This window comes from Pelodiscus sinensis, chromosome 3 (genome assembly GCF_049634645.1).
Source record: "Pelodiscus sinensis isolate JC-2024 chromosome 3, ASM4963464v1, whole genome shotgun sequence".
Classification (NCBI taxonomy): domain Eukaryota; kingdom Metazoa; phylum Chordata; order Testudines; family Trionychidae; genus Pelodiscus; species Pelodiscus sinensis.
In genome coordinates, this window is record NC_134713.1 from 43769139 (window position 1) to 43795896 (window position 26758).

At 40.5% G+C, this 26758-nt stretch overlaps 1 protein-coding gene across 30 annotated transcripts in view; it reads right to left on the minus strand.

The window, feature by feature from the left end:
• Positions 1-2317: 2317 nt before the first annotated feature.
• DST (dystonin) overlaps positions 2318-26758 on the minus strand; it is a 470874-nt gene continuing 446433 nt past the window's right edge. For 17 of the 30 annotated variants that reach the window (XM_025182427.2, XM_075923642.1, XM_075923659.1 and 14 more), the window contains 14 exons: positions 26412-26555; positions 24428-24616; positions 23573-23702; positions 21165-21328; positions 20697-20859; positions 17903-18057; positions 17663-17737; positions 16500-16517; positions 12942-13059; positions 8803-8871; positions 7800-7999; positions 7353-7463; positions 4894-5017; positions 2318-3537 (listed from right to left, as the gene is read on the minus strand). In XM_025182427.2, the coding sequence (XP_025038212.2) occupies positions 3272-3537; positions 4894-5017; positions 7353-7463; positions 7800-7999; positions 8803-8871; positions 12942-13059; positions 16500-16517; positions 17663-17737; positions 17903-18057; positions 20697-20859; positions 21165-21328; positions 23573-23702; positions 24428-24616; positions 26412-26555 (1926 nt within the window). In that variant the 3' untranslated portion in view covers positions 2318-3271. The remainder of the gene's footprint in view (positions 3538-4893; positions 5018-7352; positions 7464-7799; positions 8000-8802; positions 8872-12941; positions 13060-16499; positions 16518-17662; positions 17738-17902; positions 18058-20696; positions 20860-21164; positions 21329-23572; positions 23703-24427; positions 24617-26411; positions 26556-26758) is intronic. The other 13 variants (XM_006110983.4, XM_075923660.1, XM_014571373.3 and 10 more) reach the window with 3 other exon arrangements.

Below are 26758 nucleotides of genomic sequence, written 5' to 3' on the forward strand. Positions count from 1 at the left end.
CAGAAGCACCTCCAGTTCCAGCATCTATGGACACTACTGTGGGACTTGGGAGATGGGGATTGAGTGACATAGGGAAAGTCATTCAGTCTCTTAGAGCCTCATCTCCCCATGTGTTCACTGGAGATCCCATCCCACTGGCGGCTCCCACATTAGGAAAGCAGGATAAGGGACCCACCAAAGGGAAGGCAGTGAGGTAAGTTCGGGAGTGGCTCAGAGAATAGGGCATTTGCCTGGGGGAAGGCAGGGCTGTGGGATCAAGCCTACCATCCACCCCACAAGCAGCCAACAGCTTGCTCATGCCCTGGCACTCCTGAAAGCAGCTGGCATGTAAAGCAATGGCTCCATGTGCTGCCCGTCATCTACAGGCACCTCCCGAGGTGGAGGGTTAGAGCTCCACCCTCTTTCCCCCCTTCTCTCCCCTCCTCCTTTCCCCCCTCCCCCCCCCCCCGGGACAGTCACCACCACCAGCTTGGTGATTGATGGACCAGGCATCCTTGGGAGATAGGATGGATAAGGGGGGCCAAGAATGTAGGGAGGTTAGGGGGCTCCCACAGTGGGGCAGTGGATAAGGTACTTGTCTCCTTAGCCAGAGGTCCTTTGTTACTTCAGAGGTGTTGTGAGGATAAACTAAAATGGTGAAGTGCTCAGATACTCTGGTAGTAGGAGCTGTGAGGTAGTTAGACTCGCTCTGGATGTGTCTTCAGTGCTCTGGGGAGGAGAAGTGACTTATGTGGGCAGCAGGTCAGATGGTGAGGGACAGGGGGAACAGTTGGGTTGCCACGACACTCATTGTCTGTAATATGAGCATCCCATCTTTCCTGATTATCTGTGTCTCTGATATCCATGTAGTTTGGAGGGCTCATACTTGTTATGCTTTGTGATAACCAGCAAACAGGCCCGATCATCCTGGCAAGAAGTTTCCTGTCAGACGTACACTTGCCCCTTCCTGTGAAAGCTGTTTCACTACCTGGCTGACATAGCATTGTAACCACTTGCTCAAATTCCTTTGCTTATAGTCCATTAGCTCCTGGAATAGCTGTTACACCTGCTAAAGGAAGGACTGAGAAGTGTAGTGGAACTTCTTCCCAGCTTGCATCTCCTGCCTCCTCCTTAAGGAATCAAGGCTCATGCTTGCTGTGTCTTCTCCACTCCTGTTAGGGTTTTCTTTAGATGTGCTTTACCATCTCTGGGTATGTCTACACTACCCCGCTAGTTCGAACTAGCGGGGTAATGTAGGCATACCGCACTTGCAAATGAAGCCCAGGATTTGAATTTCCCGGGCTTCATTTGCATAAGCGGGGAGCCGCCATTTTTAAAACCCCGCTGGTTCGAACCCCGTGCAGCGCGGCTACACGGGGCTCGAACTAGATAGTGGGAACGAGGTGTACCGGTAGTTCGGAATAGGAAGCCTAGTCCAAACTACCTAGTTCGAGCCCCGTGTAGCCGCGCTGCACGGGGTTCGAACCAGCAGGGTTTTAAAAATGGCGGCTCCCCGCTTATGCAAATGAAGCCCGGGAAATTCAAATCCCGGGCTTCATTTGCAAGTGCGGTATGCCTACATTACCCCGCTAGTTCGAACTAGCGGGGTAGTGTAGACATACCCTCTGTTCCACAACCATTACTTCTACTGGCTATGTGCTTACACTTGGAGCTTCGCCACTGAATTCAGTGGAGCCAGGATGTACACTGCTTGAATATTATTATTCTTCCATCTCTTATGAACTTTGATTCATTTCCTGAAGATACGCAATGCCAGCATATGGGCAAGATTATCTTAGGAGTGGATGTAATTCTGCATCCCAACTGTGCACGTAATCAGAGCCCAGATAGACTCACCAACAGCCACAAGTTAATTCTTAGCTACATCACTGAATGGCAGGCTGTCTCACTTCTGACCACGTTTCCATCAAGGACTGGACATTGTTTACTTTTGCCTTACAGAAGTCACTTTAAGGCACTCTACACAATCCCAGCAAGTTTTAAACCACTTGGCCAGGAATCTAGGTCCCCCGTTTCCAGTGCCAACTTACTGTGTCCTTAAAAAGCAACTGAAATTTCCGGCCATTTAGTTAACAATTGTAACAACATCTGTCTGTTAGTTCTGCAGTTGTATATGAGGAAAATTCCATCCTTTTCCATTAAAACAAAAGACCATTTTGCCTATTGAAGCAATCTTTGAATGGCAAAATAAATTTGAAGTTAATTATTTGATGCTCTCCTACACCCATACCCTTTTATTCCTGGCATAGTTGTGCCATACTCTAGTACAAATAAAATAACTATCAGTACAAAATAAATTAGATGTAATTTCATAGTATTTGACATATACAAGTTAATATTTTATTAAATAAATACAGTAGATGACAAAAATTTTACTGCTGCAAATGGAAAATTACATTCTAAGATAATTATAGGTCATTTCAAATGATGTATTCCCTAAAATATATGCAGAATACTATTTCCCTGTGAAATAAGAAATACAATGGCAAGAAAGTTAAGGGACATGTTTTTATTTCATAGCTTTCTGCAAGCAAAACTGCTTTGATACAAAATGAGTTCAATGATATAGTGCTACCGTCCACTCAAGCAAAAGAAACCTCACATTTACATGAACGCACTTTATATTGAATTCTTACAGTATAGTAGTTTTAATATCCAGAGTGTGTCTGGCCTCATTAAAGCAATGGCACAGAAATGCTGCAAGATATTGGAGTATTGTATGACTGGCAAGTGCTTAAGTAACTTTCTGTGAGTTCTCCAAGAGATGCTGCATAAATAATTGTAGTGTGAATGTGGTTTTTATTCCTTAGTAAGTCTGACATACAGCCTTTAGTGTTCTTTAAGTTATCTCAAGATGTGTAATTGTGTCTTTTGGCTTTTTATATTTATTTTAAAGAAAAGTCATGAGGTATCCTTTCCTGTTAACTCGTGATGGAGTGATAAACCTATTTGACTGAGGTTGCAGAGTTAACTGTACATTCAGTACACTACACTTTTGGGAACTGTTTTAGTGTACTTTCTACACATTACTGTGTACAATTGTTAGTTTAGATTAAAACTCTTTCCCCCTTCACATAGGATATGGCAGAAACAAACAAAATCTGACAAAAATTATACACATAAAATAAAAACAAATACACAAATAAGGCCATCTGCAGAATTAAAAATCCACCTCTTGCAATATTTCACAATAATTTCTACATAATATTTTACATCTTACAAACTTAAATATTTAATGCACAAGGCAAAGACCTTTATGGAGCAGATCACATTATCTCTTGGAGGACTTGTCCAATTTGCTGACTGGTGGCCTCCTTTGGGGAGTTGGAATTTTAGAAGGCTTGGCTGATGTTGGCCGAGAACCTGCTCGGGGCTGTGGTCTGCTTGCACTATGAACAGTCTCTGACATGTCTGAACACACAGACTGGATTTCTGAAATGTCAAAGTCAGATGCATCACTGCCTCGGCGGCTACTTGACCTACTGCCCGCCTTGCTTCCTGCTCGGCTTCCAGGTCTACTTGGAGTTTTTCTGGTGTCTGTAAGGAGAGGGGAAAGGTGTCTATTGGCAATAGAGAGACGAGGCTGAACGAGTGATATTTAGTGGGTGTTTTTATACACTTAGGACCTTAAACATTTCACAAGCCACCTCTGGAACTCCTACTGGCACATAGGAAGTGAGGTCAATATCCAGCTTCAGGGAAAATATGTGGAGTCTGATTCTCCTCTGTGCTTAGCACTCCCATTGGGCTGGTCCTTAAGGTGAAGAAATGACCACCTTAAGGAGAAAACATTCCGCTATTCCTAAAACAGGAATCTTTCTGAGAATGATACTGTAGCTCATGCAGCATGATGCATGAGTTACTGGTGAAATTTTTTGACCTGTGTTATGAAAAAGGTCAAACTAGATGATCCAATCTATGAGTCCTAATAAAGGGAAAGCAATGTTTGATTCAATATTGAGGTGTATTAAACTCAACTGCTAGCTTTTCTCTTAAAAACTATTATCCTGGCAGCTTCTATCAACTCATTGATATACAGTGGTAAAATACAATAAGCTACATGTTCCAGGGAAACAAACAAACAAGCATTAAGCCATGCAGTATGTTCATGCTGTTAAGAATTATTTCTTTCTTTTCAATGGATGAGTGTATACAACAAGGCCTGGTAAAATTACATTTTGTTTATTCAATACATGTATGTCACCTTTACTTTGTGTCAATACAGTTCATATATCAGGTGGAAAAATCACAACAATGATCTTAAATGGAATAAAGTCATGTAGAGTAAGTTTCAATTTATTAAAAATCAACAGATCTGGCTTACTGCAAATGCAAAGAAAGCCTGGTCTAAACATTTTATTAGATTATTTCTTCTTGAAAACAGTAGTAGATTAAAAGATAGGAAACATTTTGGGAGGAGTCTTCATTTCTTCTAGGTCCACTTTGCACACTATAAGTGCTGAAAGTAGGTGAAAGCAACTTCGTTGACTCCTCTACCAACCACCTAACCTCTACCCTTGCAAAGAAGTGTACAGGAGATAGTAACGGTGTTCAGCTACTCCCATTTATTGACTAATGTAACATTCATCAGTGGCATAAATTGCAGCTGCTCTCTTGCAACTTTTATTTTCATTAAGCCAGGGGGCCACAGCTAGATGTCCGAAGCCCAGCCACTCTCCAAAGCATCTGAGCTCTACAAGGATCTAAAATCTGCTCTTTTGCTTTTAAATGTTTTCCTGGGGAGCCATTATAAACTACAGCTGTTGCCATTCATACAGTAGCACAAATGTGCATATCCCATAGAACCATCCCAATTTATTCCCAAGTATTTTTCCTAGTGGTGGCAACCTTTGCAGTGTGCATCGTACCAAGCACTAACATCAAAGCACTCACCTGCAAACTGCGCTCTAACTCTGGTAGCTGCTGTTGATATTAGGCTGTTGTCTTCTCCAGAGTGGAAACCTTTCCCTGACAGATATCCTGGCAGTCTAAGTTTACTCCCTTGTATTGGTGTTCCCTATATAAGACAAATATGGTTGTTTCATCTGTTATTACTGAGATGAGCCAAGTGGCTCTGCATTTGGTATTTCATCATCATCTTCAGAACATGCATGCCAAGTCTTGCCTGGCATCATTATAGATGTGTTTAGTAATGAGAATTACTTCAACCAGTTTGTTTAACATTTAATGCCTAAAGTGGTTCAGCAATAAAATCATTCAGTCTCCTTTGCATCTATAGTATCACATTCGTACGTATGTATCAGTGTATTTTTTTAAAAAGATGCTTCCACCATTTTAATTAGCTTACCATATTAAGTTAGTTGAGGGTACAGTACTTAGCATATTATTAGAGTAAAGAAGCTTCATTTTACATGCCTACCTGGCCTAAACCATCTGCCCATGGTTGTAAGTGAAGAATGCTCTTGTTTTCACTGAAAGGTTTAGGTGCACAAAGCAAAGACTTATGAAAATTTGAAACCCACAGCCCCCAAATCACCAGATTTTGATCCTCTTTGCACCAGAGATGAAGAAAATATGAGACCCTAACTTAGATTTAAAATATTCTTTTTCTTTGTGGCCTTATGTTGTTCAGAATATCTCCGCCCATAGTCTTGTATTGCTTGTTTTAGAAACATGCCATTTATGTTTTAGAAATTTTTCTGCACATCACACCAGCTACTAGGAAACATCATAACAATCACTTTGACTCAGTCAACATAAAAAGACTAACCCAGAAAACAAGCTAAAGATGTAGCCTATGTCACTTGTGACCTGGCAACCTCAAAAGCACTGGGGTTTGAAACATTCATTTAAAAACAATTCATTGAAATTGTAGACAACACATGCAGCAGCTGGGAGATGTAGTAAAGGCCATTATATCTCTGTCTAGACACACCACTGGCTATGGAGACACCATCTTGCATCCCATTACCACCAAGTATACAGAACAGACAAGTCAACAGCCATCTTGGAGAGCTGCAGGAGAACTATCCCTAAGAAATAAAATAACACCTTCCTGCAGCGTTTTTCCAGACTCTGTGAGAGGCCGTTATCACATGTGGAAGTCCTTAAATTAATCTCAGAGGTTCTTATTTGATTGGAAATTCAGCAAAAACATAACTTTTCACTGGTCTTCTTGTACTACAGATTGCTTCCCACAGCTGTGATTTTAAAAGTACCATCAATTAACCTTATATGGATACTCAGTTAACAATTAAAGCACCAAAGAAAATGAAAGCAAATGTATTAAAATTAACATCTGTTCAAACTGTGCGCTATGATTAAATCTTTTAAATTTTTTAAAGCAATAGACCTAAAAGTGAATGTAATACATAATATTATACAAGGAGTGAGTGAAAAGAATCTCTATATACTTGATGCATCAATGAGCAAAGCCATACTGAGTTGTGTGAATTTAGCATTGAAAAGTGCCAGGCTGAGAGCAATAGCCATTGAAGTCCTCTATTTATGATTGGAACAGATCAAGCAGAGGCAGAAGCAGTGCCAGCTTCCCCACACTAAACCCATCAGCGTGCCTTAATACTGAATGGCAACTTTTAGAGGTCAGAAAACAATATGGTGTCTGATCCAATTGGACTCTTTACACTGACCTCAACTGGCATTGGACCAGGTACTTATGCTCTGTGTCCATTCAAACCTTGTTTCCTCCAGTGACTGCCAACATGGATGCTAATTATTACAATATTAGTGGTTTTTTTGGTACTATGCACAGGAAATGAGACCATCAAACTCATTTTCCATGAGTCACTGAACCGTGATCTCATTATAGCAATTGTGTGTCATTACCATCATCATCTGAATCTCAATAGCTGAAAGGATCGAATTATCAGTCTCCTATGCCATCCTGCTTACAATGGAGTGGCATTTCTTTAATCAGTAACTTCACATTGCAGATTATAATGTATTACTCTCATGGCTGCACAGTATGAGCGCACATTATCAGCACAGAGGAAACAATTTCAGGAAAGGAGTTCATAAAATGCCATCTATAAACCAAAGTGAAAGGTAGGGAGATTTTCTAAATTTTATCATCCCAACTGGTATCATATTAATTTTCACATCGCTGCTTGATTATTTATACTCTAAAGATATACTAATCAAAGAATCACAGGGAGAGTTTGCATAAGACTAATATTTTTAATGTACTGAATGAAAGATCAATTAAAGTTTTGAAAAAAAAAGATTTTAAAATATATGAGAGAGGTTTATAAGATAAAGTATTAATAGGCAAAGTACAGTGCAGCTGTGCAAAGAACTGTAATGACAGTTAGTGAGTTGATAAGTTTTAGTGAAAGAAATTCATGAGACTAGAATTTCTGTCCTTACTGTACCTCTGCAGATGACCCTTGATATTCTGAGGACTCTGATGGTTTAGAAGGAGTTGACGTTTTGCTGTTTGTCAACCATGGTTTACCATAATTGCGTGTTAAATGATGGGGTGTCTGTATGAAACAATGGCAAATTAAAATATAAAGGACAGTAGATGGAAGACAAGTCTGAGAGGGGTATCCAGAGTACAGAGACTAATTTTACAATTAATATAAAAAAATCAAAACAAAGCAGAAAGAGTTGGTAAAGTCTGTAAAAAGAGGGGTATGATTTATTTCTGAAATGCAGTGGAGAGGTTCACTTTTGCTCTTTCAAAACACATTCTCTGTTTGCTGATTGACTTATATGGCACCATAAATAAAGAAGTCTTTTCTAGTGTAGGAAAAAAACAGTAAATGTGAGAACAACACTGAAAACACCCATTAGAAAATGATGAAAAGAAGTCCTACCTTGGGTGTACTTGTAGCAACCGCTTGTGGTGAAGCTCCCTGTCCAGCCTGACTTGACACAGAAGTAGATCTGTTGGGAGAAGCACCCCGTGAAGAAGGTCGTGATCTACGACCTCTCGCTCGGAAAGCAGCCACATTCTGATTAGCAGCATCTGCCAAAATGAACTTTTCACGCAGCTCCATGTTTGTCCTCCCTTTAGCTGCAGCACATAAAAGAGATGGGGCAAGAAGTCAGCTTTGCAGATCAATCACATGTCTGCTTGTCACCTCTTTTCTCATGCCATCCCCAGCACAGTGTACCAACAAATAAAATGCATTACTATGTAATGCATTCATTTTGGACACACGACGGTTCATGTGTAGAACATGCTTATTCTAGTATCTTAGGCCAGCAGGAATGAACAACTGTCAAAGAAAGTCAGCATGATAATGGAATGCTCAACATGCTAAGTCACTGTTAACCAACTATTAACACACACAGACACAACCTGATGACTTGCTTGACTAATACTACAACTACTTATAATAAATAACACTTACTTGGACAACCGAGAAAAAATTACCAAGTGTAAATGGCAGGAAAGCAGCAAATATATTTGTTCTAAACTATGAATTACAGTACTTTGGCAACATGCAATGATGAACATAAAACCCAAGCTACAATGAGGTAATCCCTGGCTAAGCACTCACGCAGACATACAGGCACAATGAGAGAACATTCCACAAGAATCAGAGGCATAGCATGTTAGTATTTTATTGTATCAGCAGCATGAATGACAATTGTTTTTGAAACACTTTGGAAGAGTGTCAAAAATTAGCCTGTAAAAGCATCAGCCTACACAAAAAAATATTAAGCCAAATGTGATGAGTTAAGCATATTGTTATATATATATATATGTGTGTGTATGTATAATATATATATATATATATGTTTATTAAAGCAAGAGAAGGAAAGAAAGGAAGAGAAAGGCCAGGAAAGACAAAGAGAGAGAGGTTTGCCAACCTATGGTAGGCTGAGTGGTAATTGAAGAGTTTGATTCCGAACGTAACATTTTACTCCCATGATGATGAACTAGAAAAAATGACACAGGATATGAATAACATTAAAGAAAATCGTTAGCAGGAGAAGAAATTAAGTTCAGCAATTGCATATGCAAGAGACTCAGAGCACCAAGCCAAAAGACAGAACCGAGAATAAATGCTAAGTGTTCCTAAGTAAGCTCTCAAAGTTCCCCTGAGCAAAAAATAGTGTTTGAATAGACTTAGCTGCAGTGGCAAGTACCCTTATGTAAGAAAGGTGTTAATCTGTCAACATAAGAAATATCAGATTAAACTGCTTTACATAGAGTTATTGTACATATTAAGCTGTATATAATGAGAGCACTATGAAATATGCAGTGTGTGTGAGAAGATCCTGGCAGAGACTAAGGCTTAAGGAGGGGCTTGATCCTGTTCCACTGAAATCAATGACAGCTTGATCACTGATTTCAACCAGTAGTGTAATTAGAGCATGTGATTACCTCAGAGAGTTCGGTATTCACATGCTCTAAGCTATGCATTTACTTGAACCCCTTGCTGAATTGGGGCGCATGCACAGTTACACCTACAGTGGGAGTTATTTAGAGGATGTTCTACATACATGTCCTAATTAGGGAACAGGAGAGGCAGGACCTAGCATCATCTCTGAGGGGAAGTAATAAAGAATTTTAATAATCACATTTATTGATTTCAATAGCAATCAATTTCAACCAAAGTTCACTCTAAGTTGTGCGGCTATGCAGCTGTGTAATAAGCCCTGTACAGGGGCTCAGGCTGCTGTGCACAGAGCTGCTATGGCCAGGGGAGAGGACCCTCATCCAAAACCACTGCAGCTCCCTGGCAGGGCCAGAGGAGCATGTCTTTCCCCTGGTTGTTGCAGCTCCCTGCGGCGACTTGAGGAGATGCACACTCCTCTGGCCCTAACAGGGAGCTACTGTGGCTGGGGGAAAGATGCACTCTTCCCAGGTCCAGCAGCAAGGCTAGATTAAGAAGCGAGCTTAGGGGCTCCAGCTCTGGGCTAAGAGTGGCCTTCTTAGTCCAGAGTCTTGGGCTGCAGCTTGTAAAGCCCGTGTTCTGGGCAGCCCCTACTTGGGTGGAGTGGGGGTGAGGTAGCTCTGCATGATCGCCACACGGGCTGGGTAGCTCTGTCCCCACAGCTCCCATTGGCCAGAAATTACAGGCAATGGGAGCTGCAGAGGCGATGCCTACACATAAGCATTAGGCAGCACAGAACCACCTGTCTCCCACCACCAAACAAGAGATGCCCCAGGTCAGCACCCTGCAACCTAGCCTCTGCCCTAGCCCTGAGTACACTCCACCACCCTAGCTCCCTCCTAGACCCTCCACCCCAACCCTGAGACCCGTCCTGCACCCTAACTACCGCTCAGACCCCTCCATCCCAACCTCCTTTCCTGAGCCCATTCTCACATTCCAAATCCCTTGGCCCCAGTCCGGAGCCCACTTCTACACTCCAAATGCTTCATCCCCAACCCCACTTCATAGCTGCACCCCTAGTCAGAGCTTTCATGCCACCCCAACCCTGAACCCCCCTCTCACTCTGAACCCCTCAACCCTACCTCCCACCACAGATCATCCATGCAGAATTAATTTGTTATGTGTACTAATATTAAGGTGATGTGTCACTGGGGGTATGTCTAGACAGCATCCCTGTGTCGGCAGGGGGATGCAGATTAGGCAGGTCGACATTGCAAATGACTGTTTACAGGATCTGTCGAAAAAGGCTTTCTTTCTCGACAGATCCCCCCTCTAGACTACTGCTTTTTGCCGACAAAGTGCTGAGTCAGCAAAAACGGTGGCCATTTTTATGCAAATTAAGCACAGGATATTTAAATCCCCTTCATTTGCAATGTCGACCTGCCTAATCTGCATCCCTCTGCCGACACAGGAATGCAGTCTAGACATACCCACACTGTTTCCATATTGGTAAAAATAATAAAATTCATTCTGCACATGGACATAAAAAAATAGAAGAAACACTGATTACAACCTGAGTAGGATGTGGAACCCCAGTAAAGAGCATGTGAAGAGTACAGCCAGTCAAAATATTTTCAACATGATTTTTTCCCATTGAAAAATACTACTTTGTCAATATCAAAGCATTATGCAAAACCGTTATCGGTTTTGACAAAAGTTCTGTCAGGGAAGTTTCTCAGGTCCAGGCTGGACGTTCTGGTGAAAGCGAGACAGAATGGCTCTACTGCTGGATAGTTATGGCTCTCACCTGGGAGATGAGAGCAGGGACTCTCGCACCTGCAAGGTGAGTGTGCTAACCACTGAGCTATTGGCTGTTACGAGGAAGTGGGGACACGTGGGTTTTTTTGCTTCTGCAAAATATTTCGAATGGTCTGAGTTTATTTGATCTTAGTTTAGTCGGCTTAGTTTATTCAGAACAAAAACAAATTTGGAAACCACAGCATAATTAATGAAACATTTTTTTTTTTCAGGAGAGTCCGGTGTAGAGTTTGAAAAGTGATGATGGTATCTCTGGAATGCTATTGGACATTGTGATACCAAGCAGCAGCTAATTCTCCATTGCCTTGTACTATGTGGAATAGTTTACCTTGTGCAGAGTGAAAGTAAAATGTTACCAAATAAGAATGTAGCAAAGGTAAACAACACTGCTTCTTTCCAGGCAGTCAAGAATCAGGCTTTTGGTCACAGCTGCAACTGTAATATTCTTCACTTTTCTTCCTCTTGGGATATGAAATGCCTGTGTTTTGTGGGCAGTAGGCTTATTTTCAAATACTGCTAAAAACAGACTTTTATAGCAACTCAGCGTTGACATTTTCTACTCCATTTGTGATACTCCCTTTACAGTATTTAAAATAGGAAATGTTATTACTACTATGGTAATGATTTCCATATGTGAATGGTATTCACTGTTACTGCTTATGGGTTAGTTCTTGTTCACTGTAAGTTTCTTCTTTTTGATTATACTACCTACCTTTGTTGCAACAGGAACTACAAAATACAAGTGATCTATCTGCCCAAGGTATTTATTTATTAAACTTTTCAAATCCTGAGTCCAATCCAGCAGTTCTCAGGCAAACAATGGGAGTTTTACCAAAGTAAGTCTAAAGATGAGCATGCTTCTGACCTTCGGTGACTTATCTTTTTCCTCACCTTTCCCTTCAACTTTCCTATTCTATTGTTGTCTGATCCTACTGAATCAGCTACTATACTCTTTCATAAGAAAGTACATAATTGTACTTGCTTTTAACTCATTCTGAACAGGTAGAGTTGCTATTACAATTTTTTCGAACTGCATCATTCCTGCTACTATTTGGCTTTTACCTCAATTGGCTATTTCACCCCCTTTCTCTTTTAGCTCCTGCTGTTCCTCTGAGTCAGGCACCTATTTCCTCTTGACCAGAGAGAACCTATTATCCCACTGGAATAGGACTTCTTGGAAACCTCTATCCCACATTACCCTGTAACCAGTCTGTGAAGGGAAAATGCATAAAGCAACATATTGTACACAACCGTCACAAGACAGGTGCAGAGTCACTCTCTAGTCCCCAGCCCAGAACTTCTCTCTCCGCTCTCTCACACAAGGCTTTGGGCTACAAGGAGAATGCCAGTGAGAACACAGGATTGATTGCACAAGCAGTCTCAGGACAGGATGAGTCCCTAGGTAAGTCAGGCCTTGTGGCTGTGACTCTCAGTGTTCTGATTACCTTGTGCTGATTTATAGTTTTAAAACTTTGCTCCTGATGAGCTGATTTTGATGACTGCTGCTACATTTTGTTTCTGCTGAGTCATACCACCAGTTTACATTCCATGTGCTGCACTTAGCCAAGCTCAACTCTTTATTACACTAGCATAATTACACCTGGAGCAACTCTACTGAAGGGATCACAGTCGCTCAGGATCTATACAGATGTCATGGAGCTGCATTTGGCCCTTCGGATTTTAAAATACATAAAACTAGAACTAGGAAACATGCAGTCACTGTTTAAATAAACAGAAGGCATTTTTTACATTTCAATTCTATCCTGCAAAAAATATCCCTCCCAGTTCTTGCCAGTGACAGCATCCTGTTAATGATTTTAATGTCTGTTCTAAAACAACCTTCTTACATACCCCTGCAAGGATCATTTTTCACTAAGAATTCATCCAGTGCCATCCAGCCACCTCCAACGCGAACCATTACTGTACTTCGCAAGATGCGAACAAGACGCAGCTGTTGAGAGTCACCAAACTGTAACAAGATTAAACAAAATGACAAGGTTTGCAATAGTTCACCACAATATAAAATATACATTTCAGCAATGATGGGTTAAAATCATCCATTCTAAATTTCTGCTTTAATTTCTAATCATTAGTAAACTCTTAAAATATGATTTTTATGAAAATTGTCAATGGTGTTAAGATTTCAATTTGAAAACCACTGCATTAATCTAAAGAAATATGGTAGGATTGTGAAAAAAGGCTGCCAGGCTGAACTTTATGATTCATTCTCAGAATTTTGTCTAAGGACCTTGTGAAAGCAGCAAAACTAGTAATACAATGTTTGGTTCTGTTATGCATTGGTGTGAATTAATCAGCGTTAAAACTTTCACTGAACTCTCTTTGCAATAGCAGGGATACAGTTTTCAAAGATATGAAACTTTCACGTGAAAAGTATGGAAAAACAGTCAAATGATAGATCAGTGGGCTGGAATTTCAGCTCTCTCAGGGGAGCATTGCATTGCTCCACTGTTAAGCTGAGTACAGGAACATCTTACAAAGCCATTTTAATAGCTCTAAGCTACCCTTGGTCCCCATAGCTGTGTAAGGGTGATGTTGCTGGTAGAAAGGGCCTGTGCTCTGGGGTGGCTATGTTACCTCTCTGAAGCAATTGGCAGCTAGCACAAATTAGAACAATCAGAGCACCCTCATAATTCACAGGAGTACACAGATGGTTTACATAAGAACAGCCATACTGAATCAGACCAAAGGCCCAGCTAGACCAGTATTCCGTCTTCTGACAGCATGCCCCAGAGGGAGTGAACAGAACAGATAATAATGAGTGATTTCTCCCATCACTCATTCCCAGCTTCTGACAAACTGAGGTGAAGGACACCATCCCTGCCCATCCTGGCTTATCACAAGGGCTTGACAAACAATGTAATCTACTCACCCGTGGCGAGTAGATAACACCTCGGAAGAGCCAATGCAAAGTGATCTGCGCATGTGCACAGCGCAGAACTGCGCGGCTGGCGAGCAGGGCTCACTGCCGCTCGGCGAGCCCTGCTTATCACCATTGATGGATCTATCCTCCATTAATTTTTCTAGCCCTTTTTTGAACCCTGTTCCTATGATGAGCTGACTGTTTATTTTGTGCTACCCAAGACTGGCCATAGAGTCTTGAAAAATGGTCAGTGTTGTTTGTATGTAATGCCGTAAAACCCTTGCAGAATCTTCTGCACATCACTGGACCAAATTTGAATCGAGTCAGTGGTGGCCAAAAGATATATTCTTCTCATTATTTGGTGGTCTGTGTGAAAACAGCAGGCTGCTTTGATCCATTTCCTACCAATGTCCACATAAAATAACATCACCTTCACAACTGGCACATCTGCTGGCAGTCTCTGCAGCACAGGCCACACATTCTGTTAGCATGGGAACTGAGCTTTAATCTCAATATAGGTTTAAAGCATTTTGGTTTAGTTAAGAGATTATTGTGGAGAGGCCTGCACAGCTGTGACAATATGTTATACTTGTTATGTGGAAAACAGAAGAGACTTTGCTTTCCAGTGTTATCATTCGAAAACCTTCCACAAGATCTGAATTAACTCAATCATAATTTACTAAAGGATCCCACAATCTCATGAAAATTGAAACAGGGATCCAGCACTTTCTAGCTGATGACACGTGTTTAATTTGCTATCCAATCCGCAGGCCAAATTCCAACCTCTGCTTTGCATGCACTGAAATCAATCATAGTCAAATGTACATATCTTGAGAAGAATCTGACTGCTGGAGTAACTGTACCTATTTGTTCCAGTGAAGCGATGGAAACATATTAAAACCAAATCACACAAATGTGTCCTTACTTGTTAAAAGAACTGTGGTATTGCTTAAGCAAAATGGACAAGAGAAAGGGCAGAAGGAATATTACTTCTGGGAACCAAACAATAGGAAAGCTTAAAAGCTTAATTTATTAATTAAAGAAAATTGTATTCTAAATAAGTAAAATGTAAGTTTAAAGGACCTCTATGTGAGGATTTTTAAAGTCATTAAATAGCTTTAAAATGAAGAACCACCTTCTTATAGCATGTAACTCAGGCCTACACTATTTTGTTTCACTTATTAAAGAGGAGGTTTCCTTTTATTCTTTGATTAGCCTAGAAGATTCCTTTGTTTTCAACAATTTAACATAACATTTAGGCTTTGCACTGCAGCCAGACTGAGGCTTGGATGATCCTTTTCAAATCAGTTTATATTGCAACTTGTTCAGCTAGCATGGTTGCTGCCAAATAGCACAACTTCCTACATGGTGATTTCATAAGCGCTCCATTACAGATTTTTTTATTAAAATATTTTGGGTACAGACTTTCTTTGGTCAAATTTTTGGAACTGGAACTTTATTAACTCCATTCAACTGAAGAAGTGGGCTGTGCCCACGAAAGCTCATGATACCATCTACATGTTTTGTTAATCTTGAAGGTGCTGCCAGAGTATTCATTGTTTTTTAAGTTTTTAAGTTTAAAAAGTTAGGCCAGAAGTAGATTGGCAAAGATAGGTGGTGAAGGCTACTTTTTACTGAGCACATGCTATATTAACTCTGCCAACAACATTTTAAAAACCCAGGCAAAGTTACCATTTCTGTAATATCTTTAGCATTGAAAACCTAAAATCATATCTTCATATGTTGCCTTTCCAAGAACATGAATAAGATGCTAATGGTAATTTTCATGATAGACACTTTCATGTATATGCTAGGCATGCAAACTGATTTTATATGTGATAGGTTGTTTTTCAGTATCCCATCCTATAAAGGATTCATTGATCTGTATTTCTTCCAATTACTATTGTATGGCACTTTCACAAACAGAAGTATTTTTAAATACAATTACTATACATTTTGTTTTAAAAATATCATTGATGGAGGAATGGAAGCAATCTAAATTTGAACTTCAACATTATTTTGCTAACTCAGACCACAACGTTTTGTATTAAAGATATGTATAATACATTGTGAATAAATTCTTATCTAGTCATTTGACTTCTAACTTAATGCACTGTGATTTTTCAAGGATTCTAAAATTGTAATAGTAATACGTGACTAAGCAATATGACACAATATAGAAATTTGAGGCACACTGCTGTATTATAGTTCACATAAAACTTGGGATAGAATAATTAATTCTCTTCATAAAGCATAATTGAAGTGCAAAATGGAATTTATCACATCAACTATTGATGTCTTCATTATCTGGTTCCCTTAAAAGTAATCTCCCTAATGAGACAAAAGGCAAAACAATAGAGAGGGAGAGATCCTGAAACCAGGAACACTTTATAGCATTTATAGAAACACCATAGCAGCCCAACAATGAATTAGCTCAGGATGAAAGTATGGGAAAAGAATGCAAGCTTAAATAACTATGTGTTAGGAAAAAATATAGAAACTTCAAAACACATTCCACTGGTTTATACCTGATTTCCCAGGAAGAACTGATGAGAAATGAAAAATGGAAAAAAAAACACAATTAGTTTAACAAGAAATTCTCTGTATGACTTGAGAACACATGCAAACTAACACACACAATGAAACTTCTAAACAGAGGATTTAGTTTAGAGATGTGCAGGTAATTTGCTATCCAGAGTATGAACATGGAAGGACTCATGCGTCCTTCATTGCTTTCTGTTCCTTGTTTTCCTTTTAAAATTAGCTGAAGATATTCCATAGTCTTCCTTAGCCAAGTATTGAGCACCTCATCTGAAAACATTCTGGTTATTGAACCCAAGAGTAAAAAATTACTTTCACTGTTCACATCTTTTCTGGTACCTGAACTATTTTTAGGATACCTGGCACATTTCCTGTCTAGCTACTAGATGAAGGTACAGTATGCTGGAATAAAGTAAAAAAAAGGGGATGAGAATGATAAAATTGTTTGATCAATATATTCTAAGTACAATACAGTTCCATGTGTTTAATCTCAATCTGATTGGAAAATCCATTTTTCTCAGGTATAAAATATCAATCAGTTAACAAATGTATATTTACAGATATGCAGGACCATATATTGTTTAAATCACTTGACTATTTACATATATAAATATCTCTAAATACTGAGAAAAATGGTTTATTGTACATTCAATGGAAACTTAAATATATTATTAGTTTATATTTTCTCACACAAATTAGAATGCATCTACACAGCACCCTAAACTCGAAATAAGATATGCAATCTGTGCTATGCAAATTGCATATCTTATTTCAATTGTATTTCAAAATAGCTAATTTCAAAATTTGGTGCATCTACACAGTGCCAAATTTCGAATTAACGCACTATTTCGAGCCATCTGTTAACCATTGTGGAACGAAGGTTACAGGGAAGGAGGAATAGCATTCCTGCTATTTCAGAAAATATTTTGAAATAACCTCTGGTATCCCGAAATAGCCCCACTGTCTAGAGGTACCCTGTTCTAGACGTAACAGTGAAGCTAAAACTACATATTTCCCACTTAGACTTTGAGCAAACATAAGTATATAATAAAAGTTCCCGTACATGAATGTAGCCCAAATGCTCACAAAAGTCCTGTTGCCTTGAGAATGTTTGGACTGAAAGAAGCATAGACATATTGTGAAGACTTACCCTGTATTTGTTATCCCCAATCTGCTCCACCTGGAATCGCTTTGCACATTTACATTTTGCTACCTGCCTTGTAACCTGTCAAAACGAGAACTGGAATAATTATTCAATGCTAATGATCAGATTTCTGAAGTCTAAAGTAATTGGCAGAATTCCAAGTTACATAGGAAATAAAATAAAATAAATGTGCAATTCCAGTGGAATATATTAGTTATATGAAAACTGTAGCTATATAAAGAGTACCTCATCTTCAATTTTGTCAGCATCTGTAAGAGGCTTGTATGCATCCTTGTTTGGATGAAGTGCTGCTACAAATTCATAGTAGTCAATGTACCCATCACCATCTCTGTCAAAGATATCGGCCACAGCACTCATTTCAAGTCGGCTGGTAGGGAATTCTGTAAGTTAAAAACATCACCGGGAGGCAAATGTTATAGATTTTCAATCCCATTGGAGTGATTGGATTTATCACAAATCTCAAAGATTTCTAGTCATTAATGACAGACACAAAGTATTCTCAAAGAAAACAAATGTTTGAAAAGAAGTGTTGTGTCTTAAATGCTGGTTAGATTATGGATAATCATGAAGACGTTATTTGCAGTTGGTGCAGCTGAGGTTCCCTATAGCCCTGCCCACATAACAGGGAGGAGCAGTGCGCCAAGCGCCCCCCCCACACACCCCGCCCTCCACAAGAGGGGAAGAGCAAATGTGCCCAAACCTCCGCACTCCTGGGAGCAGCAAGAGGGAGGCAGCTGCAGCCCAAGCTGGCCCAAGCCTCCCCATCCCCGGTAACAGAGGGAGTGAGGCAGCTGCAGCCTGAGCTTCCTTGGCACCAGTAGCAGCGGCAGGGAGGTAGCCTGGACCCAAGACTCCCCACTGCCATGTGCACTGCTGAGGAGGTTCCTGCCTTCCCAGACGCCCTGGAACTTGCCTGAGCCACATTAAACATTCAACAGCAACCCCACGTGGCAGCTGGAAGCAGGGAGGGAAGGGGCAGGGCAAGCACAGCTCAGCTTTGGGTAGGCGCAGCCTTGCTTTGCCTTAAAGACCAGACGCCCATGGATTCAGTGTCTAACTGGAACAAAAAAACAAGGAGTCCTATCGCGCCTTAACAATTAACAAATTTATTTGGGCATAAGCTTTCATAGGCTGGAACCCACTTTGTCAAGATGCATCTGATGAAGTGGGTTTGAGACCATGAAATCTTATGCCCCAAGAAATGTTAGTCTTTAAGATGCCATGTGACTCCTCATTGTTTTTGCCAAAACAGATGATCACAGCTACCCCTCTGTAACTGGAGCAGGCATTTGTATGATCTGCTGCTCAGAGACTAACAGAGACATCCCCATCAGGTGTTTGGAAAGGATGCAGCACAGTGCTTCTGCCTATGTGCTGCCACTTGCCTGTTCTGCCTGGTTCCAGTGTGGAGACCCATGCTCACCAGAACTCTGAGGCCAGAGGATAGTCACTTACCTGTGAGTCAAACCACATGTAATGTCTTTTGTCTCATGAAAAAATTCCCCCCATCTACATTAATTATTATGGGAAAATTGGATTTGCTTAACATCGTTTCACTTAAAGTCTCATTTTCCAGGGACAGAACTACAATGGTAAGTGAGGAGTTACTGTAGTGCGTTTTGGGAGAGAAGCCCAGTACTAAATGAGCCTAGCAACAGATGGAACTAAGAAAAAGCTGTCAAATGACACACAGTTCTACTGTCTTGTAGCATGCTTGACCTCGAAACTGCAAAGAAACCCACAAATGATGTTGTTACTGCAGTGAATTTAAAGGCAAATTAAATGTTTAAAATCCAAGGCCTGTCCACTTTAGAAGCTTCTGATATTGTTTTAAAATGAAACTCTATAATCTGAAAGTCTTCTTTGTTTCAGAACTCACTGCTCACTCACAGGGAAGCAAATAAGGTATCAGAATATGTAAACATGTAGCATGACTAATGAACAGCAGTAGTGTCATAGACATTCAGCAAGTACTGATGTATACCATGCAACTTGGCACACTGGTTCCCTTTCGGAGACATCTAGTCTACCTACCACCACAGGCTCAGTTTCTAACTGAAGCAAAAACTATGAGGAGTCCTATGGCATCTTAAAGATTAATAAATTTGATTAGAAACTTTTGTGGGCTGGAGCCCACTTTGTCAAGATGCATCTGATCAGCTAATGGGGTAGATCTTTCAGCTGGTAGTACATAGTGGAACTCTCTGGTCTGGAACCCTTGGGACCTGACCGATCCTGGATGAGGGATTTTGCAGGACCAGGCAAAGTCATACCTTTCTCCCAGCTACTGGCCCCTCCAGCCCTGGACTGACCACTGACTTCCCAGCCAGCTCCCTGCCACCCGCTACCAGCCCAGCTCCCCTGCCAGTCCCTCCCACTTCCCTGCTAAATGAGAAAGCCCAACTCCAGCCCAGCTGCCAACCCTCACTGGGATTCTCCGGACCACAGAGTCCCAATTTGCAAAGGTTCAACGTGTAGTATCAGATCTCATCCTGTGATGTGGGCCAGTCAGGAGAAGCAGACATGATCATACACATATACAGTTTGTGGAAGTTCATTTTGACTATTTTGGGTACAAATGTATTCTTATCTCCATAAGGGCTACTATTTGTGCTGATCAGGTGCTCTCAGCAGGAACAGAACCCTGACCTTCTGATACAAAAAGCACAAGTCTCCAACACCTGAGAAAAAGGAATCGTTAGAGGTGGTAGGCTCTTATTCTTTATATGGGCCAACCACTAGAACGAGACATAATCACACACACACACTTAAGTCAGCGTATTGCATATATTGCACAGAGGAAGAAAAATCTGTGAGATAATCTGACTCGCTCAAAAAAGGAGTAGCTAAATTTTAACAATGTTTCCAAAGAAAACAATTATTGCCACTTTACCTTTATCTCAGAGAGATAATGTCTTTAAAGGTCTATTACAACACACAGTCTTACCTCAGGTACAGTATATTGCCAATGTATTAGATGCATCTCATAATCTCATCGGTAAATTAATTTTGAACTTACTTGATGAAAGAATTCCATCAATAAATTCCTGCCTTGTTATCTTTCCATCCTGATCTTTATCAATCCTCCTAAAGAAGTCCATTACTCGAGATTTCTTATGGTTCATCCATCGCATATACTTTTTCCGCCAGATATCAAAATCAAAGTTTGCAAATTCCCTCAGCTTGAGGAAAGAGAGATGAGAGAGACTTTTCAAATTTTAATAAAACATTTACAATATAAGTGAAGTCACATTGACATGTTTTTAAATAACTGGCTCTTTATAATGCCCACAGTTGTACTGGTTTGATTCTGTTTATCATTATAATAGGGCTAGCTGCTTTTTGCACATACATGTCAAAATGTTTCTATCTAACTGTACATAATATAACAAAATTGTCAGGCTGGCATTACTACACTTTGTCACAGGGCATGCAGGGTTAAACAACAATATACATTGTATATCATATATATGCTGTGTCTGCTGACCTCTTCCAGTCTATCCAAAGCATCGTTCAATTTTCTTCTTCTTTCCAAGGCCAGAAGCCAGACTTGCTGCCATTTGCTGACTAATAAGTTCACCCTTGGATTCTTGGTCTCAATTTGTGCCTGTGCTCCTGATGGATACATGCCTGTTGTTGGGGAACGTTTTCCTATTAAAAAAATACAAGTTAGCATACGCTTATTTTTCTCCAAGTCCCAACTAATTTAAAAGACAGTGTATATTTATGTGAATGATGATCAGCCTCTTTAAAAAGACTCCTTTCTGCAACAAAAAATAAGCCAAATCCTGATCCCATTTTAGTTAATGGGAGTTTTGCTTTGGCCAGTGTAAGACAACATGATGATTAAAACACCCGGCCTTCCAATACTGTCTATACCTATGAATACCAGTGAAGAAAAATGTACATAAATATTTCTACTCCAAGTCAGGTCGAAGAGAGCATTTCAGAACAAATAGCCTCATTTTGGAGATAGTGTTAGAGACAGAAAAATTTAATCCATCTCCTCATGTAAGTGTTCATGTTACATGAAACTAAGCTGCAAGACCTAGTAAAATCCATGTTGTTTAATGTATAATAGGAGAGAGGGAATTCATTAGGTGGTGCTCTTCACAACCAATCAGCACTGTATTGTGCTACTGTGCAGCTATATATTTTATCTTTTGGATGAGTCAGTATATAAAACAACAACAAACCCACCTTTACCAGCTAAAGACCATTACAAATCTCTTGGCCCTTTACACAAGAGGGGAAGTGTTGAAACACAATAGGGTTGAAAAATAAATGAATATTGTAAGTGACGTTTTCAAGGAAGCCTCAATCCAGCCTTTCATAGACTCATACATTTGGAAAAGAACTCAGGAGTAGGGATGTGAATGACTAGTCGCTTCCCCACCTTGCTGCCTCTATCTGAAAGAGGCAGCAAGGTGGGAGGGAGGGCGAGGGGGGGGAAGGAGAATGGGGTGCTTCAAAGCGGCAGTGCCACGTGGAGGCCAGGGCAGATCCTGGGGTCCATGCGGCACTTCCGTTTTGAAACATTACATGTAGCCCAGGGCCAACTGGGGAGTCCATGCTCCCTGCAGCACTGGCCCCATGCTCCCCTGCAGCACTTTCGCCTTTGAAAAGTGAAAGTCGATAAGGGTGCCTCACTTCAAAAGCGGAGGCGCCCTTATCGACTAATCGAATAGTCGATGCAAATTGCATAGACTATTCAACTAGCTGATTAATCTAAATTTAACATCCCTACTCAGGAGGTCATCGAGTCCCTTGCTAAAAGCAGGACCAATCCCAACTAAACCATCCCATCCAGGGCTTAAAAACCTGTAGAGATGGAGATTCCACCACCTCCCTAGGTAACCTATTCCAGTATTTCACCACCCTCATAGTGAAATATTTTTTCCTAATATTCAACCTAGACCTACTCCACTGCAACTTGAGAACATTGCTCCTTGTTCTTCTCATCTGTCACTACTGAGGACAGTCTCTCTCCATCCTCTTTGGAACCTCCCTTCAGGAAGTTGAAGGCTGCTATCAAATCCCCCCTCACTCTTCTCTTCCGTAGACTAAATAAGCCCAAATGCCTCAGTCTCCCCACATGAGTCATTTTTGTTGGCTTCAGTTGGACTCTCTCCAATGCATCCACATCCTTTCTGTAACGGGGAGCCCAAAATTGGATTCAATATTTCAGATGTGGCCTCACCAGAGCTGTATAAAGGGGAATAATAATCATTTCAATTTTGTTTCCACAATTTTGCATGCAAAATGATTAGCACTCCCCAAATGGTCATATGCTGGCAAATAATTGGCATATACATACTCTTTGCAAGTATTAGTTCTATATTTAAGTTAACAAAAATCGACTATTAGCACAGGACAACACAGTACACACAAAACCCTACATATCTAAAATTAGCATCAGATCATGAAAATCAGCAGAAATGTGAAGAAATAAAGCATTAATACTGGAATGTGTTATTATTTTTATCAATAAAAATCAGTTTTCTGCTATTATTCTGGTAAAGAAATATGTTTCCACTATGTGAGAATTGAAAGTTACACTAGTCATTTATGAAGGCTAAGAGGTATTCAAGACTTATTAAAGATAAATTAAAATAATTTACTCTGTATTTTGGGAAGGAATTAGTAGAAATTAAATTACAGTAGATGTTATGTTTGCCTTGTACATATTGGCACAATTAATTAAAATTGTGTTACCAAGCAGATACATTATTCTCCATGAAAAACATACAACAAAGTAGTTAGAGAAATCAGTGGAGGAATAATTTCACCTTGTTTTTACTAGACTGTTCTGATAGTAATGATACCCAATTGTATTAGTTTACAATTCTATTGGAAGAACAATGTACGGCATACCCAAGAGATTCTATTACTTACTTCCTGATCTCCCTTTATCCAGCACGGGAATATGAGACTGTATTAGAGTGGGTTCAGTTGCTTTCCTTTTGTAGATCTTTGTGACTTTATCCACATCAGGTTGTTTTCTAGTCATTTCCTCCATAAATGTCTGCAATTAAATGGTAGCTGCTTTAATTATCAATGCTCAAGAGCAACTGGCAAGAAAGACAAAGAAAACAGAATACAAAGTACCAGAGGGGGCAACTACTTGTCAGGAAAATTACAGCAGGAGACACATTAAATATAAAATAGTTTCCAGCTAAGAGATATCACCTATATGAACATCTACCTACTTTATGGAAGAGCTGCTAAAGGAAATCTACATTTAAAAATGCAAAGCCATGGTGCACTATGGTGTGATGTGCAAGAGATGGTGAATTCAAGAGCAGCCCTGGGTCCTTTGCCATCCAGATTAACAGACACAGCTCAGAGGAGAGTCAATTATGATCTGACATGATGCCAGGATGGCCACTTGCTGCACACGCAGGTCCCTGAGCCATTGCATAAAACGTGGTTTGAAATTCACTTAGCAAAGCAGACAATGATACGTTGGCTCTGGGCAGCAGCACTGCCTGATACTTCAGGTGTTTTTCAATGATCAGTGTCCTTGTTCCTAACAAGCTGGTACGTTTTTAAAAGACTGTTGTATTTTCATTTGTTTGCTTTGCTTGAGCAAGTCTGGAAGCAGTCATAGGGATAGTGAATACGCAATTGGATCTCTGGAAATATACTGTAAATAACTAGAATAGGCTCATGTTTGATTATATAGCAAATCTAAGATACACATGTCCATACAAAATCTTTAAGACGTGTTTCACATTTTGCATGCCTTACCTGATGTTCAGCTATGAGAGCTTTAACTCCCTCGATTTCTTGGGGAATGACCTCTTTATCTTTTTCACTAAGAGTAGTCTCTGCCCACTGCAACCAGGACAACAAGGCTTCCAACAATTCCTGCTTAGCAATAACTCCAGCCAGGGCTCCTGCCAATCTCTGCTGATGTTGCTTTGCCCATGCTAATACCTTGATAAAAAGTCAAAACATGAATATTTCCACACCTGATGTGTTTCTTTTGAAAGTACCCACTTGCTCCTATTCCAGAGCTCCCTCCCTCCCTTCCTGATTTAAACACATGTCAAGGTTATCAGAGGTTCTGAGCACCTGGAGTTCTTAGCTCAACCACATTTAATTATAAGCATTAACCGTTAGGCCTGTTTAAATTTCCACAACAGTGTCCTCTTGCAGCACACTAAGCACTTAATCCTACTCACATGAATAGTTCTACTGAGAACACTGGAAAGAATAGGATAAGTGGGTCAGGTATATAATCAAGTCCCCATTTCTGGAAGCTGTATTTGGCTATTATTTGTTTCCTTTAAACTATAAACACAGACCCAAAACTGCACCTCCAGAACATGAGCATGTATTCTCCATAGCATGCCCATTAGGGCTTGACAACATGGCACTGCAGTCCAGACTACAAAAGTATGAACTGTAGAAGTTTTTTAATGTGTTGCCCTTCAGCTATCCTGTTTAGACCCTACTGGAGTGAACTAAAAGTTACCTAGCTCATGTTATTACAGTCCCTTTTTTGTGGCAGATAGAAGCTGGTGAACAATTTGGAAATCACCACTAGGGCATTTTAAGAATATTTTGGAATCTACTAGCCTCTAACTGGATTATTATCGAGCAACAACTACAGACTACTTTGTATACTCCCTCCTGATTTTTAAAGCAATAATCAGCAAAACTATTATCCAACATTCAGTTAACCAGAAAGCTCAATTAAACAGCATTCCTGATATCTCCCAATACAAATCTTCCATCTAGTAACCTGGATTGGTACACTGCCCAACATGTTATACAAATGCATATTCTGCATTTTACTTTTACACAGAAGACAAGTAAGCAAGCAAGTTGAAATCAGGGATTTATTCAAAAAAGCAGCTTCCAAAGTGAAGGGTCACTACAGACCAAGATCATAGCTATGGATGGGCCTGAGTGGGCCATAATCTACCTACTTATATACAGGCTTACCCAAACTGGAGCCACTTATATACAGGCTCACCTCCGAATACACAGGCTGGGAATCCTTACCTCACCTAGGTATCTGTCAGTCTGGCCACATGCTGCCGGTGCCACATGCTGCTGCCCCCTAGCACTAGCCCCATGGTTAGGGGAGTGATGTGACCAGATAGGCAGACACCTAGCTGGGGTTAGTAGTGGGGGTAGAGCTTAAGCCCCCGTGGGGCCTCTTCTGCCCCAATGGTGCAACCTGCAGCCTGTATGCCTCAGGTGACTGCTGAGTAGTCAAGGTATGTGGGGTAAGGCAGATTCCCTATCCCTCCTGCCTCCTCTTGCCAGGGCACTCGATCTCTCCCCTTTCTTCTCCTCTCTCCAGAACATCGATCCCTCCAACCCCCATCTCCTTCCTGCCTCCTCCTCCACCTTCCCCCAAGCTCCAGATCCCTCCTACACTGCTTCCATCTCCACAGGGCCCCAGGTCCCTCCTACACATCTGAACCTTCCTGCCCCAGATACTATAAATTTGCTGGAGAGAAATAGGAGGTGGTATTTCCTTACCAAAAAAAAAAAAAAAAAAAAAAAAAGTCTGACCATCTCCTGTAGTTTTTCTTTTACTTCTCAAAAACAGAATAAAACTTGGCCTCTTCACATCTGCTAGCGTAGGTATTTAAAATAGTTTTGTCATCAACAGCTGGATCATTTCCTCCAACAAAGCAGTCTTGTTAATTTCCAGCTATGTTCTAAACTATCAAAGAATGCCTGTTACAATGGAGGTTGCATGAGACATACTGACCTCTTCAAATCTGGCTCTGATGATTGTTATCCAGTGCTTAATGGTAGTGATGGAGTCTGGGTGGCAGATAGCCAGGATGGCTTCTCCCATACCTGCTGATTTATTTAGTTCTGCCTTTTTGTCTTCCAGCTTCCTCATGAATTCCTAAAGTAGAAACAATGCTTTCAGTTAGATGCTGGCACCAGTTGAAAGAAAAAGCTGAGTAACTTCAATGAGTGTTGTCCAAATCTGAAAGATTAAAGTCCTCCACTGGATCATTCACAGTCCAAACCGATTCAGTGGGCAGAGTGGGAAAAAGTAGGACAAGAGACAAGTTCAATTCTTATAAGAAAAGTTTAGAGAGACAA